The following is a 15,078-nucleotide window of genomic DNA, read 5'->3' as shown; positions in this document are numbered from 1 at the left end:
ACCTGCGTTTCGAGTAAGACTTCGATACCCAAAGATTGCACTTGAGCTAAGACCAAGTTTCCGCCTTTTTCGTCCAGTTGACGGCTTAAAACCTTATTTAGTGTTAGTAATACTGTACACAAAAGGAAACCACGATATACCCATTTGTTTCGCTCGATGAGTGTAACGCGAGAAACGGAATCCAAGTCCAAGAGGGCCTTGGCAGCTTCCAACCCCAGCAGACCTCCGCCTATTACTGCAGCATTTCTAATCGACGTCGACTCTGCAAAAACTATCATTCGTTCCAGGTCTTCAATGGTGCGGTAAACGTAAATTCCTTGTGTATTTTGCAATGCGGTTGTCGATAGGTATGGTGGTATAGCTGCATGCGACCCAGTGGCAAAAATGCATATATCATATTGGATATGGATACCCTATAATATGGTCAGACGATGGTTGAAACAATGACGATTGGCTAACATTTCTGGTTGATGCCTGTTGCTTAGTAATATCGAGATGGATGACCGGGTCGTTTGTGATATGAATTAGACGGTTCTTTTTATGAGATGAATACCAGGAAGGGTGCTGTAGGTAAAGGTCTGCGACAGTTCGATGGGCAAAGTATTGTGTCTTTGGAAGGTTTGATAATTAGTGATCAAAAGTTCCTCGGTGATACTAGCTCACTTACCAAACCGACCCGGTTGTATGGATACCATGGTTCTTCTCCGACTACAGTAACTTGCCAGTACGTGGTCTCTTTGAATCCAGAGTCATTTTCATATGCAAACAGGTTCTCCAAAAATGCTAAAGCTGTCTATTGAATATTAATAAAAAAAATAACGAAAGATATCAGAACTCTGAGACCTTACCATTCCCATACCAATGACGAGAATGCGTCCTGTGTCCCCTTTTCCGACACTATCCACAGAGGCAGAAGGAATTGAATGATCCATATTGATATGGTGTATTGGAAGTATAAAAGATGTCCGTCAAACTCAGGGAATATAAGGAGCAGTACAGAGGAGGCTGAGAAAGAAGCAGCATATCCTGAAGGATGAGAATATCCTCGATAAAGGTTGCGGCTCGTGGGACTAGACTCTATCATCGAGATAATAACCATCGACCCATTGACAGATGGGGAATATACCGTACGCTTCAAAACATTTCCCCGAAGGTATGTTCAATAAATTGAGCTAGAGCGTCAACAAGGCGTCGGAGTGATATAAAGCAGAGCGGAAAAAGATCTTGAAGCCGAAAACACACATGCAGAAAGTATCTTGCAGTGCCGAGTCTCGCAGTGCGCACCGTCACCGGTTGGGAAATCACGGTTCTGTCTTCAGGTTCAACCTGCATCTGGATGGGATAGCCGACATACAGTTCCTGGAAGAACTAGCGATGTCAAAAGAGTATACATAGCGCAGATATCCACCGTTCTAGAATCGGCTACATTATCCATATCGCTGCGATAACAATGGAGTGGAGACGCAGAGAGATAGCCCTGATCATTTTTAGCACTTGGAAGGATGTCGACCTTGTCGCTGTGGGATCCGGAAGCAAATAACACGGTCACGTGACAACACATTATCGCACGTTCGGTGGCAGTTAAGTAGTAATTGACTTTTGACTTTGACTTCAACGCATCAACTCAAAATCTAATCTCTTTAAAATACTTCAAAGATTATTGAAGGTAAGCGCTTCTATCCTTATGTCATGAGGTGGTTAATCCATCTTACCTAAATTTGTAGAAATATGCCGCTTCTAGGAGAAGCCCCAATAACGCTTTACATGGAAAAGAAACCGAAAGCGAATGGTGACTCTGGCAACATCAGCAGCAAACCGCCTCTAAAGAAGCGAAAAATTGAAACATCGGGACATAATAAAGATATGATGCGCGAGCACAAGACTTCTGTTTCTCGAACAAAACCAACCATCCTTACTTTCTTTGGCTCATCGAAAGCAGCTAGTGACGACGATACCGCGTCAGGCTCACAGACGCCAGGCCATATAACTCCTAAGATATTACGAAAGCGAACGAAGGGGGTTGAGAGCAGCCACATACAGCTCCGAACTCCTCCACTGACAAACGAGGGATCTTCACAGCAATATAGGTTGACTTCTCTTCCCTCGGATAGGCCGGAATTATCATGTATCAATGGCTCTAAGAAATCAACAAGAAGCCGTTCTACACTCTATTCTTCACCAACCACTATGCCACGTCAAACTTTGGATCCTTGCAGTCGAAACTTCCTATATACTCAAGAAACCGAGTGCAAACGAACAATCGACCAGTCTACATTCTCCCTTTCTATTCTAGACCCATTAAACGAGGAAGTGCCCTCATCCCAAACACAACCATTGGCAATAAAAATCGCCAACTCTCCCTCCAAGGAAAACCCTGCACCACAAGAAAGAGAGGAGCATTCATTTACCCCAGCAGACGATGTTGATTTTCTAGTCGAATCTTCTCAAAGTCAACCCCCCCTTTCTGTCTCAGAAGAACGCGGAGAAAATCTAGTTGACACATCAAAGGATGGCCATGGTCATGCAAAAGATTCTGCTTCTTATGAATGCATACCTAGCTCTCAGAGTCAAGAAATAGAACTCAGTATACCGGACATGACATGCAATCAGAATGACTTTACATTGGAACGTACGAAGCCCTTGTCTCAGTATGTTCTTCCAATATTATCTGTCCCCAAACTCATCTGATAGAGCAAGATTAAGTGCACTTTTTCTAAAAAAGTCTGCAGGCAGGATTAACAGGTCCCTTTCGGATGAATTATTCCCAGTCCCGATACAATACGGAGTGCTTGACCAAAATTTTAAGTCCGAAAACTCGTCACTTTGTATTGAGCAGGAGAGCCATACGCTACAATTTCGCCAGGGAGGTGCGGAAGTTTCTGGTACAGAATCAGACTCTCAATATGAAGCATTCGTGAAACAACTTCGAGATAGGTCGAAATCTACTAGGGAATACGTCAATAAAACCATCACGGAATCAAGCTCTCAATGTGAAGAGCCTGTTCGACATCATCTTTCCTTCATTCCTAAGCTATATACGACATCATCAGTTAAATGCGACCATCCCTCACACGACAGTCAGATTCTCTGCCCTATCAAGCACAAACCAATACCTCTATCTCAAGACTCTGGATATGAAGCATCCCAAGGGGAAGATTTCAATGACGGGTACCGTCTTGCGGATTCCGTAACGCAACCAGTCGATGCGAGTCAAGAAAACTCGCTCCAATCATCGCCAGTTGATCTTCTGGCATTCTTTGGAAACACTCAGGACAGTTATCCCCCGGATTTTCCAATGTCCCTACGATAATCGTTCTTCTTGGGTTACATTCATGAGTCTGTGTGGATCCTCGTTCTCTGACGATCCACTGATTCGCGTCTTCCGACGATTCTTTCTCGACTTATAATAAACGCCACATGGAATCCAACATCAATTCATGTATTTTTACTGGATAATGACCTCGATACCATATGTTACATTCATTTATTTTTAATTTTTGTTGCAACTTGAACGTCTATCGAAAGCTTATTTTTTAGTGGTGACTGTGTGACGTAGTAAAGGCTGAAGTATTCCCCACACGTGCCTTTGAGTAACGCGATCTGCTATGGTCTATTTAAGGCCGATGTCGCGATGGAACCAAGATTGCATATCGTTATCAATACTACCACAATTCTTTGCTCTTTGTGGTACTCTGCACCAGGAAAATGCCAGGACGTCTCCAGAACAAGGTATCCCGCTCATTCCTGACCGTTTGTCACAACTCCTCAATTAACTCCAGGTTGCTCTCGTGACTGGTGCCGGATCGTTAGTACAGTATGCGAGATAATTACTGGACTGATCCCGACCGTGCTTTCAATACAGGGGTATCGGCTTAGAATCGTCCATTCTGTTCGCCTCGGAAGGCGCTAACGTTTTACTCGTGGATATAAACTTGAACAATGCTCAAAAGGGTGCTGCCATCATTGCTGAACGTTATCCAAACGTCAAGGCCCTTGCAACCAAGGCAGATGTTGGAAAGGAAGTAGACGTAAAGGCTGCTGTTGAGAAAGCCGTGAAGGAATTTGGCAGGCTGGATGTCATGGTGAAGAAAATTCTACACCTTCTGTGTATTTCTCTTTTCGTTGATTCGAACTTTCCATCCCAGTTCAATAATGCCGGTCCGTTATACAGTTTGAATGTACCTAACGCGAAAATAACCATACGTCAACGATAAGGCATTATGCACCCCGAGGACGATAATGCCCTGAATACGGAAGAGCGCATTTGGGATTTGACTATGCAAATAAATCTCAAAGGCGTTTGGTGGGGATGTAAATATGCCATTACCGCCATGCGAGAGAACCCAACGGATGAATCGAAAGGTCTTCACGTCGGCGGGAGCATCATTAATACTGCCAGTTTTGTGGCTCTGATGGGAGCGGCTACGCCCCAACTGGCATGTAATCTTGTTTCTCAAACGTCTTAACCCCTAGGACATGCTGATATAAACTTGTGTTTTATAGATACTGCTTCCAAGGTGAGAGCACCTGTTTCCATCTTTTATTCCAAAGTAGTCCATTAACGCTCACAACAGGGTGGCGTCCTTGCTATGACGCGCGAACTGGCCATAGTTCATGCTAGAGAAGGCATCCGAATCAACTCTCTTTGCCCGTAGGTGTATTCTTAAACGAAAGCTTTTATTATCGTGTCGCTTACTCACACTTTAACAGCGGCCCCCTTAAGACACGTAAGGCTTATAATACTATGCCCTTAAACCATTCGTTGCCATCTAATTGTTCTTGGATAGCTTTGTTGATGGATTTCCTCAACACCGAAGAGAAACGACAACGCCGCTTGGTGCATCTTCCTATGGGTCGCTTCGGCGAAGCAGTTGAGCTCGCAAAAGCAGCTCTTTTCTGTGTGTATTGAGTAAATTCGAACTTGTTGGCCACCGTTCCTGATGATTCTCTTTGGTGATTTAGTGGCCAGTGACGAAAGTAGCTACGTGACGGTAGGAAATTAAAGTTAAATTCCTGGTGTTGCTATTGATGTCTTGTTCTCTTGTAGGGCGCCGATTTTACTGTCGATGGTGGACTTTCTTCGGCCTACGTCACTCCCGTTGGAGAACCCGTTCTCAGCCCTCCTGCAAGTTTGATTTAACCCGGCTTTGCCCTGACCGAAAAGGACACTAGACAGGATTCCAGAAAAAAGTGATATCTGGAGCCGCAAGCCGTTGACCAAGTTAGAACAAGTATTACATTCAGACAAATGATACTACATTAAAGATATACAAGAAATAAAATGGAATCCGTTAACATGTATTATTTGAGATACTAGTGTGATTGCTACCGCTGATCACTGGGTTTTGCGACGTTTCTCACCGTCTGCCTTGCGAATCTTGGTTATCTCGACACCGATGGCATTGTTAATGCGCTTCTGCATCGTTGGGCGGTAACCAAGATGAAAGAGAACTTCAAGATGCACAAAAAAGGGAGCAAGCACAACGGCTATACAACAAAGAAATATGAACAATAATCGACCAGGTCGCTGTTGAAAAGAACTCACCACCGAGCAAATTGTCCAGTAAGGCCGGGGCTCGCCCTTCGGCAAATCCATGGCCTGCAAATTGAGCAATCCAAGAGAAAGCATGAACAGCGATGGCCTGTGAGGTAAATCCCGGCCTCTGGGAAAATGCTGTAGCCGTCAGGACAGTCACGGTCATCATGGGCGTGTAGAGCAACTGGAGGTGTGTAAATTTAGGGCATAGTGAGAGACCATTCCAGACAATACTAGACCAAGAGGGGGCAAACCAGACTCACAGCGGCAATAGGTTCAAGCATGAAGTAGTAGGCCAAATAAACGACGCCCATGACAGTGGCATAGTTCACGTCGAAAACCATGTAGTTATTGACAACGTGGTGGTAGGCAGGAAAGAAAGAGGGAACGGGCAACGGAGCTACCAAAGCCTGAAAGGACCTAAAGACAGATAAGCAAAATAAAGATGCAAGTGTAGGTTGCCAGCACAGACCAGACAATTAATGGAACGCATACGACATGGATGAGGACATTTATTTTATTTGAATGGTATGCGCCATAGAATGCCAACTGCAGGGGAGACACCATGTCAGAAGACGGAGAACATAGAAAAAGTGAGGCGACAGACTTGTTTCTCGACGTTGATGATATCGGAGAGAGGCATGGGGGAAGATGGGGGTTAGAGGCAAAAAGCAGGGACGAGGAACAATTGAATTTGGGGATATCATGGGTTTTTAACATACAAGCATATGATGCACATGCACATGCTATACGAATGCCCGAATTGGCACCAGCGTCTGAAATCCCTCACACGTATGCCCTCACGTGCTCTCTCCTCCACAATCCGCACTCCGGCGGCGAGCTCACTGACACCTCTCCAACGCCCCCATGGTCCGCTCTACTATCATTGTCAGGGCCTCAGACGCCCTACCCCTTGCGGCCAGCGTCGACGACGAGCAGGTTGGTCCTTGTCCTTTGCCAGCTTCTACGCGCTGACCGCGACGTGTCACTTTTGCACACAGACAGAACAAACTTTGCAAGAGCACAAGCAACAGGCTAAACTCATCTTCCGACGAATAACACCGAATGCTGAACCGTGTTGCTCGATAGAGAGTGGTCCCTACTCCCTGCAGTCCGCATAATCTCTTTGTCGCCAATATAACCCCTTTGACATTGTTGTTTAGCTATCTCATTTCAGACAATGTCGTCTTTCTCACTATTGCAGACAAGTCATACCCACGAAAGCTCGCCTTTTCCTACTTGGACGAATTGTCCAAAGAATTCGCGAACACGTACGGTCCAAAGGTGGAGACAGTCAGAAAACCGTATGCTTTCGTAGGCTTTGGTGTGTGGAGCATACGAATTCTGAGAGACTGCAGCTGACTTTTTCAACCTCAGATACTTTCATGTCTAAAACTGCCAGACTATATCGCGATTCGCGAACGGCCAACGCCGCTAGTTCTAATCTCGACAAACTCAACGACGACCTTCAAGATGTCACCAGAATCATGACTAAAAACATGGAAGAATTATTGTGGAGAGGAGACTCTCTTGATAGTGTGTATATTGGCATGGCTCTTATTGCTCGCTCCTCACGCTTCATCACTCAGGAATGTCCCAGTTATCGACATCACTAAAGTCCGATTCAGAAAAGTATCGAAAAGCTGCGCGGAACATAAATTTCAACGCAATGCTTAGGCAGTATGCTCCCTTAGGCGCAGTTGGCTTCCTCATTATTATTGTTATATGGTGGAAGTTCTTTTAGATGACAGGGTGACGGCGGGTACGTTTTTGTCAGAATCACGGATTTTGTATCGTAATTACTTTTCATCTTTATTGTTTTATATCTTTGCTTTGTTTGAAAGGATGCATTTATTGCTGAGTTTGATTAGTTCTATATACTGACCGCGGCACTTCAGTCTATACTTACTCTGGGAAGCACCAAGTTGCTGTCGGCTAGTCGCCAGCTCATCAATCCAAACTTGTAATCTTATCTAGCCGAATGTTTCCCAAACGGAGTAAGGGCTGAGAGTGTCAAATCTCAAAGGAGCGTTGAAGGCCGATTATTGAAAGGATTCAACTACAAAGAGCCACTTTCACTCGTCATTCTTCCTTAACAGCCTTTTCCCTTCTCTGTATCCCCCATTTCCGTATCCACATCTCTTGTGGATACTGTAGTGCCAGCGTTCTTCCAGCAAGTTGTTGCAATGCAACGCGCTCCCTCTGAACCGTACAGATCGACCTCTCCATTCGGGCCACCATTGCTGGACAGAAGCTACGATTCGCAACAACCTCAACCTGCAACATCGGGACAAGTACCTCCTGGAGCATTTATTGTGGTCTGCAACCCTGGCCCAGATGGACGACCAACATATCAACAACACAAGTGAGCGTCGACGAGCGCAAAGTGACCGTCTATTCATTGCTAATCTTAATCGACAGGTCTGTGTTTGCTAGGTCAGTTTTGATAACTGCGTTTAAATTTTGTTTGCTATGATATTGATCCGCTGGATGATTGTTGCACATCGCAGCTATCAAACGGTTAGTGGAGTCCTAAGTGGAATACAGTGGGTCCCCAGCGAGGCTCCAAGCTTTATCCCTCCATCTGGATCTCATCATGTTATCGTGACTGGACATGTAAGTCTGATTTCGGCTGTTCTTAGATGTGAAATGCGAAGAACTGATTGTGAACTCTCTTTAGGACCCAAATATTTGGGCACAAACTTATTTAAATGCTGTTGTGGATTGGTGAGGTGTTTCGACGATTAAACTTTTCTCCAATTAATAAGTCCGTCATTCACATAGGCAACGCTCAGATGCGAAGAAAAGGAAACAAGGAGACAAAGAGGCTAATCGATATCGTGAACAAGATGGCCGGAACAGTTATGATTATGATCGCGTATCTCGCGAACTGGATCCCTATGGCTCCAAAGGCCGGGAGCGTAGCAGGAGTTTTAGTGCAGGAGGCGCCACTGCACCTGCTTCTATTCCATTCCCTGGTCAAGGGCCAACTTCAGGATACCCAACCCACCCAAGCGTAGCAGCGAATGGATATCCTACCAACCCATACGGCAGCTATGGAACGCCAATTGGACCGCCACCACCGCCTGTGATCCCTTCTGGATACCCTACTCCATACTCAACCCACACCAGGAGCCGCAGTGGTTCTTTTGTTGACCTTACTAGGCAAATGAAAGATATGGAACTTGACCGTAACAAAGAATATTCAGAAGCGCGTAGCCGCAAATCAAGCGCTGCAAGTCGTCGTGATCGTGATCGTGATCGCGAGTACAACACAAGCGAAAGTACGTACGAGCGGGCTCGTACAATCAGCGGTGGTTATCCCGACCGCTCGAACCCCAATTCATACCCGCCTGTATCCGGGGTCTATCCAGCATCAGTGCAACCTTATGGTGTGCCGCAAACACAAGGCAAATATCCTCCTGACCCCTATTCGCAAGGCTCTCGATATGCTGTCCCTTCGCCAAACATGCGCCCATTGGATATATCATCTTCTTATGGTGCAGTCAACTCCGGAGGCTATGCTGGGAGTGATTATTCAATTGCCCCTTCGCGTACCTCTGGAGATGGTGCTCTGCGTTCTACGACGCCATTTGGAAATCCTTCAACTCAGGTCTATCCTCGTGGCCACATTCTCGAGGGACAACCGATCATTAATGGTGTAGCGCCTCTGCCCCGATCACGAGCGCCTTCTCGAGCTGCTTCTTCCCGAGCACCTTCCCCCTCTGGTAATGTTTCTAACAAAATTATTTTATGCTGGTTTGAGTAACCTTCTTGAAATAGCGATAGGAAAACCGTCTTCTTACCCCAGTAAATCCCCCCATATACCCCTCGCATCAATTCCTCCAGAGCCTCAGCAATTGGCGGCTCCAGAAGCATTTTCCCGTCCTATCAATGCATCCAATACGTTCGCACCTTTCGAGATGATAAAGGTGGAAGATATGGACGACATTTGTGATCCACCATATCCAAAAATGCCACCGGTTTTGACAACTCATGATATATACCATGATGACTGGAAACGATGTATGCAGGTACGCAATCATCTATGTCAAGGTTTTACATAGATTTATCAGTAATGTGCAGGACTTGGGACGTGCTTGGACGGGTCAACTCCCTGTGCCATCTTTAAAACAGAATGGATTGCCCCCCAGAAAATCCACACTTGCAGTGGATTTAATCTCATTGTGGAATCAATCCTTTTTCTATCCTCGCGGAGTAGAATTACTCCTCTATAAAGGACGTGAAAGGCGTACTGGTCCACAAGCAGGCTTTGCGACCGTCCGTCTCCCTAAGTATGATGACACAGCCGATTCATCATCATCATCCTCAGATTCGTCTTCGGATTCGGAAGATTCTGGTTACAGAAAGAGAATGGTGGATCCTTATGGGCGACCTTTAATGGGTCAAGCAGAGATGGAAACTAGGCGCCGACGGGAAGAAAAATATGAGGAGAAGAGGCGCCGTAAGGAAAAAAAAGCAAGAAAAAAGGCCAAGGCCCGAGAAAAAATATATACCATATATATTGCGTGCTTGCCTCAAGGACCGACTGCCATTCCTCTTGCTAATCGGGCATTTGGAGCTGGTTCAGCCGTTTCTGCGGGATATTCCACTTCCGCATATGGTCCCAGTGCTACACCTGCTTATGGTACACCCGCTAGTATCACTTCTGGCTACGGCGCACCCAGCGCTACCTCCGTTTATGGTCCGCCGAATGCAAATTCTGTTTATGGTGTACCCAATGCTAACACCAGTGTTGCATATGGTACGCCAGGTGGAACTTACAATGCATCCAATGGTCCTGCGTATGGTATAACTAGCTCAGGGTCCGCTTACGGGGTGCCTGCGAATGCTCCTGGATATGGTGTTTCTGGCGCCACTCCCGCATACGGTGCGCCTGTTGCCAATCCTGCGTATGGGGTACCCGTGGGGATCCCCACCACTCGCAGTTATGGATATGGAGGAGGGTATTGAACCTCAGATTCGCTTTGAAACGTATGTCAATAGTTTGCTTCTTCCGTCGACTAAAATGGACTTTCAGTTTACGCTTAGTATGACGAAATCCGAAATTCATGACCAAAGCATTGCCCCGATTACCTTGTAGTTAGTCGGGAATTAATATACAAGTGATTGTTATAATACATATATCATTGCAAAAACACAAATCAAGTAAACAAGATCACCAAGTACGGCCTCTTCCACGAGCAGCCAAGTTGTATGGTGCTCCACCTCTTGATGGAGGAGCAGGATGTTGTCCTGAACCGTACCCCCCATAACCACCATAATTATTACCTCCCCCGCTGCCGTAAGAGCCATAAGAATTTTGTGCTGGTGGTTGCCCATTGTAGCCTCCACGGTTTCCGCCATTGTAACCACCGTAGTCGGCACTGGATGAATAAGATTCGCCACCATATCCACCATACGCGCCTCGCCCACCAGGATTACCGTACGAATTGTTCGGTGGCTGTGATGGATAGGAAGAGCGAGCAGGGTATGAATTTTGTTGATACGAACTTCCATTTCCATAGCCACCTCGTCCTCCGTATCCGCCTCCATTCCCGCCTCCATAGCCCCCGTAGCCGCCAGAATTTCCACCACCGTAACTGCCAGAGCTTCCACCTCCATATCCGCCAGAGCTTCCACCACCATAGCCGCCAGGATTTCCATTGCCGTAGGTGTTATAGTTACCTCCTCTGCCTCCTGGTCCTGCCCGATCATTTCCATACGACTGACCATAGGTGTTCGGCCGGGATTGAAATTGGTCATTGCGGCGGTCAAAACCGTTACCTCTACCGGCCCCACCACGGTCAAATCCTCCACGACCCCGGCCACGACCGCCGCTACGGGTCGTTTCTAAATCATTCGAAGTTAAGACGCGCATCGGGCGTTTAGCGCCGGGCAAGATCACAGAACGATGAGGCGTCAGTTGCTTGGGAAAGAAGTAGAGAACGGACAGGGATCTGTCATTTTTTATGTCAGGCAAACCTAAGGCTTCGCTAAGAGGGCAATAGTATGTCGAGCCTGGCAAACAGTCGGGGTTTGGCAGAACACTTCCACTCATCCCTTTGCTTAACGAGATATTGATGGTGACAGGCTAAAATAATTGAGTGAGATGCACGAAAGACTATAAGAAAATAACATAACCTACCTCGTCGTTCTTGCGCTTCCCGTAAAGCTTTTCGTAGAAGGGATATATCGGGTGGTCCACAGAAGCAAAAATAACATTGTTGCCCCAACGATTTCTACGAATTTCATCCTCAGATAGATTCGGGTATTCGATGGCCATAGCATCCAGAAGGCGTTTTTGGTCGATGAAAGGCAATAGTGCGACACCTTGCCATGCCATTTTCTTGCCATTCATATCAATCTCGAAAGAAGGTGGATAGAAATCAATAATAGGAGAGTCTTCATCGATCATAAATCGATGGAACACCTCTGGGATGTGTTGTCGACTGTAAAACACGGTCAGAATATCACAAGTCAGAGCAAAAAAGGCTCTTACCTGGCCGCTGGGAAAACGCCCATTAATTGTTCAAAAGGTTTGAAAGGCTGGCCAAGTTCAAATTTGATATCCATTTTATCAACATCTTCAAAATCTGCGGCAAACGGCGCAAAATGATACGGATAAAACCATTGCCATGATGGTGTCTAAATTCTAATTAGAAATATACTTGTCTAAAGGCTATGGGGGCACTCACCCCTTGGTAGTAGTAACGAAGAACCCATGAGAGACCTTCAATATAGGCTTTAGTGATACTGCAATAGGATTCTGTTTAGCGTTACTTTTCAAGTGCGAGAAAAGCGAGAAAACCCTACTCTTTCTTGAACTGGGTGTCTGTAAGCTCCACTCCAAATTTCTGTCTGTAATATCTCTCTTTGTAACCTGGTTCCCATAATCTATTCTTTTATCAGAGATATTCATAGTCATCAAGTGTTAACGCACTTTACAGTGTCTTCCTGTTCCACAGTGCCATCGGCGTTGACTTTGAGCGCTGGAACAGCAGGTGCATCTTCGTCATCTTCCTCAACAACAACAACATCGTCGGTGATATCATCCGACCCGGGTCCCTCTTCGAATTTCCGTTTAGCTCCTACTGAGCTCTGTGATACGTTGCCGTCCAGTGTTGTTTCATCGCTGGACATTTTTGTGTCTGGGTCGGGCTCGCCATCGGCGTCTGCATCACTTTCAAGAGGGGTTTCCTGTCGAACAGCGGGTGGAGCGGCCTCAGAGGAACTGCCCTTAAGTCTGTTTGCTCCAAGCCCTGGTATGTCTGAAGTTTCTTGTACTGATACGTCATTTGATACCGGAAGGGGAGGCATGGCAGAGGGTTTTGAAGATGCAGGGGGTTTCAATGGTACAAGACCTGATAGTTCTGCTTTTAAAACTTCGGCAGCACTCATGTTTGCCATTCTAATAGCACGGCGATTGGCAACAACATCACGATTAGAGCCTGCAAGGGCCTGAGCAGCAGTTGGAATATTCTGAATAGATTCAGGAGTTGGAGCTGCACCAAGACCGATAGAATCAGCATTTGCACCGAAATCGTGATTTGAAGTAGGTCGTTGGGGAAGAGAAGGATGCAACGTGGATTTAGACGACCCGTTGGTCATCACATTGGTAGAAGATGTTTTCAGCGCCATGGTCTGAGAGGGCCCAGAGGAAATACCATTCCTGTTTTGTTGTTCTAACTTACGACGCTTGGCGTTCTGGTCCTGGCGTTCTTCAGCTACAGTAAATTTAATCAATAAAAAAATTCAATGCGCAGAGTCCGACAGTTATAGGAATGTTCTGCCGCAGAATAGGGATATGATGTGACAGACCTTCACGCCTACGACGGAAAATTTCATCTTCTCGTTTGGCAAGACCCTCAAGAATGATTTGTGCACGTGATAACTCAAGTTCACCGTGGTGAGTCAGATAACCACCCATTCTCGGGAGTTCTTGTTTCCATATCTTCAAGAGTGTATCAATGGCGCCTTCTCGAATCTCAAGGGAGGGAAGATGTGGGAGGAAATCATTGCCGACAAAGAATATCAAGAGAACCCAGTCATCAATTGCTTCTTCCAGGGAAAATGGGAATGATGTAGTCGGAACATCGAGCTCCACTTCAAGGTATTCGCGCAAGATAGCCACATCGAGAAAAATAAAGGGTTTCTTTTCCGCCGGGGGTTTTTTCTGTATCTCGGCCTTTGTGCCAGTACATTGTGCAGCATAGTGGCCTTCTTGGCCGCACATTCGACACGCAGTAGGACTAGTATCGTTAGCAAAAACGTCCTCTCGCAAGACCCTAAAATAAGGTTCATGAGTCGCCAGGGCAAGCATAATAAGATCTGCATCCTATGAAAATTGGCGTAAGCCTGCGTGTGTGCGACACATAACCTAATTTCTTACCAATCCATAGATTACGTGTTTTGTGTTCGGGTCATGGCCAGGATTACTCCTCTGGCGTCTAATGAAATCCATTATTTTATGCTCTCCTTCTCCAGGAACTCCAGCATCTGAGATGAGAACTTGAATCTGCAACAGGGTCAATAAAGTAGAATTTAATAAAACTTGACGGATCATACGCCTTTCCAACCAGGGTCAGTGTTCATTTTTTGAACAACCCAATAACGCAAAGAGGACGCCAGGAGATCCATAAAAGGGGTTCCCGGGGTAATAGCATTCGAGTCCCATGAAACTTTGTTTTTTTCATCTTCAGATACTTCCTTACCCATTGCTGCAAACATCATACATTTTCAATACTCTCAACAAATCATGAAGTGACGTACCTTCCCACAATAGAACCGATTCTTTCCTCGCTTCTTCTTTTTCCTTTGCTTCCTGCGAGGAACGGAACCGACGAGACCGTTGCTGATTCATCTTGGCGCGAGGTGCAACGCCATCTTTAAACAGTGTCAATTGGTAAAAATTGTAAGGAAAGGGGGCTTACCGATGGCCATGAATAACAATTTGCGGGGTCGTATCATATTGACCACTCGCTCAGTGTAGCTGAAAATTTCCAACATCATCTCCTCTTCAGTTTCCGGAGCGGGCTAGAGTTTCCTGAGGTTAACAACAGATTAAATGCATACATGACTTTTACTGACCTTCCCTTCGGGATGTGTACAGGGATGCACCTTAGAACACCATGAGAACTACAAGAAGCCATGATAGAAAAATATACACACAATACCATTCATGTCTAGGTAGAGATTGTCGAATTCCATGCCATTAGGGTTGGCTGATGCCATATTTACAGGAACAATTACTTGTTCGCCATTTTCGGCTACGATTTTAGTATCTTCTTCTTCGACCACTGGATAGACTTCCAAGAGAATCAACACAGCGCAGTAGAGAAGTAAGAAATTTGCTTACTGATTTTCGGGTACTTCTTGCTCAACCATCGAAAAAGAGCTGGAACACCCTGGATACGTATTGTGAGTCGAAATGCCCCGGCACTGTGGCCAAGTCACATACCATGTGTAACTTTAGTAGGAAAAGAAAGTACTAGATATTATAGAGAGGGTATAAATCTATGGTGGTGCAGATAATTTGTTTC

The 15,078-nt window shown here is 45.8% G+C and overlaps 5 protein-coding genes across 5 annotated transcripts; 3 read left to right on the top strand and 2 right to left on the bottom strand.

Moving 5' to 3' along the window:
- Positions 1 to 1,728: 1,728 nt before the first annotated feature.
- JR316_0004531 (uncharacterized protein) lies at positions 1,729 to 3,310 on the top strand (the record flags this gene model as incomplete). Its single annotated transcript, XM_047890295.1, has 2 exons — positions 1,729 to 2,648; positions 2,704 to 3,310. 2 exons carry the CDS (start codon positions 1,729 to 1,731, stop codon positions 3,308 to 3,310), a joined length of 1,527 nt encoding a protein of 508 aa, XP_047750056.1.
- A 395-nt stretch (positions 3,311 to 3,705) lies between these two features.
- On the top strand, positions 3,706 to 5,140 carry JR316_0004530 (putative oxidoreductase YxbG; the record flags this gene model as incomplete). Its single annotated transcript, XM_047890294.1, has 10 exons — positions 3,706 to 3,729; positions 3,780 to 3,805; positions 3,863 to 4,158; positions 4,216 to 4,440; positions 4,504 to 4,517; positions 4,575 to 4,651; positions 4,711 to 4,727; positions 4,788 to 4,898; positions 4,963 to 4,991; positions 5,048 to 5,140. The coding sequence occupies 10 exons, from the start codon at positions 3,706 to 3,708 to the stop codon at positions 5,138 to 5,140; spliced, it is 912 nt and encodes a 303-aa protein (XP_047750055.1).
- A 195-nt stretch (positions 5,141 to 5,335) lies between these two features.
- On the bottom strand, positions 5,336 to 6,179 carry JR316_0004529 (2-hydroxy-palmitic acid dioxygenase mpo1; the record flags this gene model as incomplete). Its single annotated transcript, XM_047890293.1, has 5 exons — positions 5,336 to 5,487; positions 5,546 to 5,720; positions 5,800 to 5,956; positions 6,009 to 6,085; positions 6,144 to 6,179. The coding sequence occupies 5 exons, from the start codon at positions 6,177 to 6,179 to the stop codon at positions 5,336 to 5,338; spliced, it is 597 nt and encodes a 198-aa protein (XP_047750054.1).
- A 224-nt stretch (positions 6,180 to 6,403) lies between these two features.
- JR316_0004528 (Protein transport protein sec22) lies at positions 6,404 to 10,510 on the top strand (the record flags this gene model as incomplete). Its single annotated transcript, XM_047890292.1, has 12 exons — positions 6,404 to 6,475; positions 6,538 to 6,647; positions 6,700 to 6,860; positions 6,914 to 7,072; positions 7,126 to 7,216; positions 7,752 to 7,901; positions 7,958 to 7,972; positions 8,047 to 8,152; positions 8,217 to 8,263; positions 8,321 to 9,264; positions 9,320 to 9,570; positions 9,623 to 10,510. 12 exons carry the CDS (start codon positions 6,404 to 6,406, stop codon positions 10,508 to 10,510), a joined length of 2,994 nt encoding a protein of 997 aa, XP_047750053.1.
- A 96-nt stretch (positions 10,511 to 10,606) lies between these two features.
- On the bottom strand, positions 10,607 to 14,999 carry JR316_0004527 (5'-3' exoribonuclease 2; the record flags this gene model as incomplete). The annotated part of the gene is made up of 16 exons (XM_047890291.1): positions 10,607 to 10,633; positions 10,712 to 11,389; positions 11,685 to 11,988; positions 12,039 to 12,184; positions 12,235 to 12,292; positions 12,353 to 12,433; positions 12,480 to 13,263; positions 13,358 to 13,874; positions 13,929 to 14,054; positions 14,105 to 14,256; positions 14,309 to 14,422; positions 14,470 to 14,572; positions 14,627 to 14,656; positions 14,708 to 14,844; positions 14,895 to 14,943; positions 14,997 to 14,999. 16 exons carry the CDS (start codon positions 14,997 to 14,999, stop codon positions 10,607 to 10,609), a joined length of 3,309 nt encoding a protein of 1,102 aa, XP_047750052.1.
- Between the last annotated feature and the right edge of the window lie 79 nt (positions 15,000 to 15,078).

This window comes from Psilocybe cubensis, chromosome 4 (assembly GCF_017499595.1).
Source record: "Psilocybe cubensis strain MGC-MH-2018 chromosome 4, whole genome shotgun sequence".
Classification (NCBI taxonomy): Eukaryota; Fungi; Basidiomycota; class Agaricomycetes; order Agaricales; family Agrocybaceae; genus Psilocybe; species Psilocybe cubensis.
This window is presented reverse-complemented; position numbering and strand designations above follow the sequence as displayed.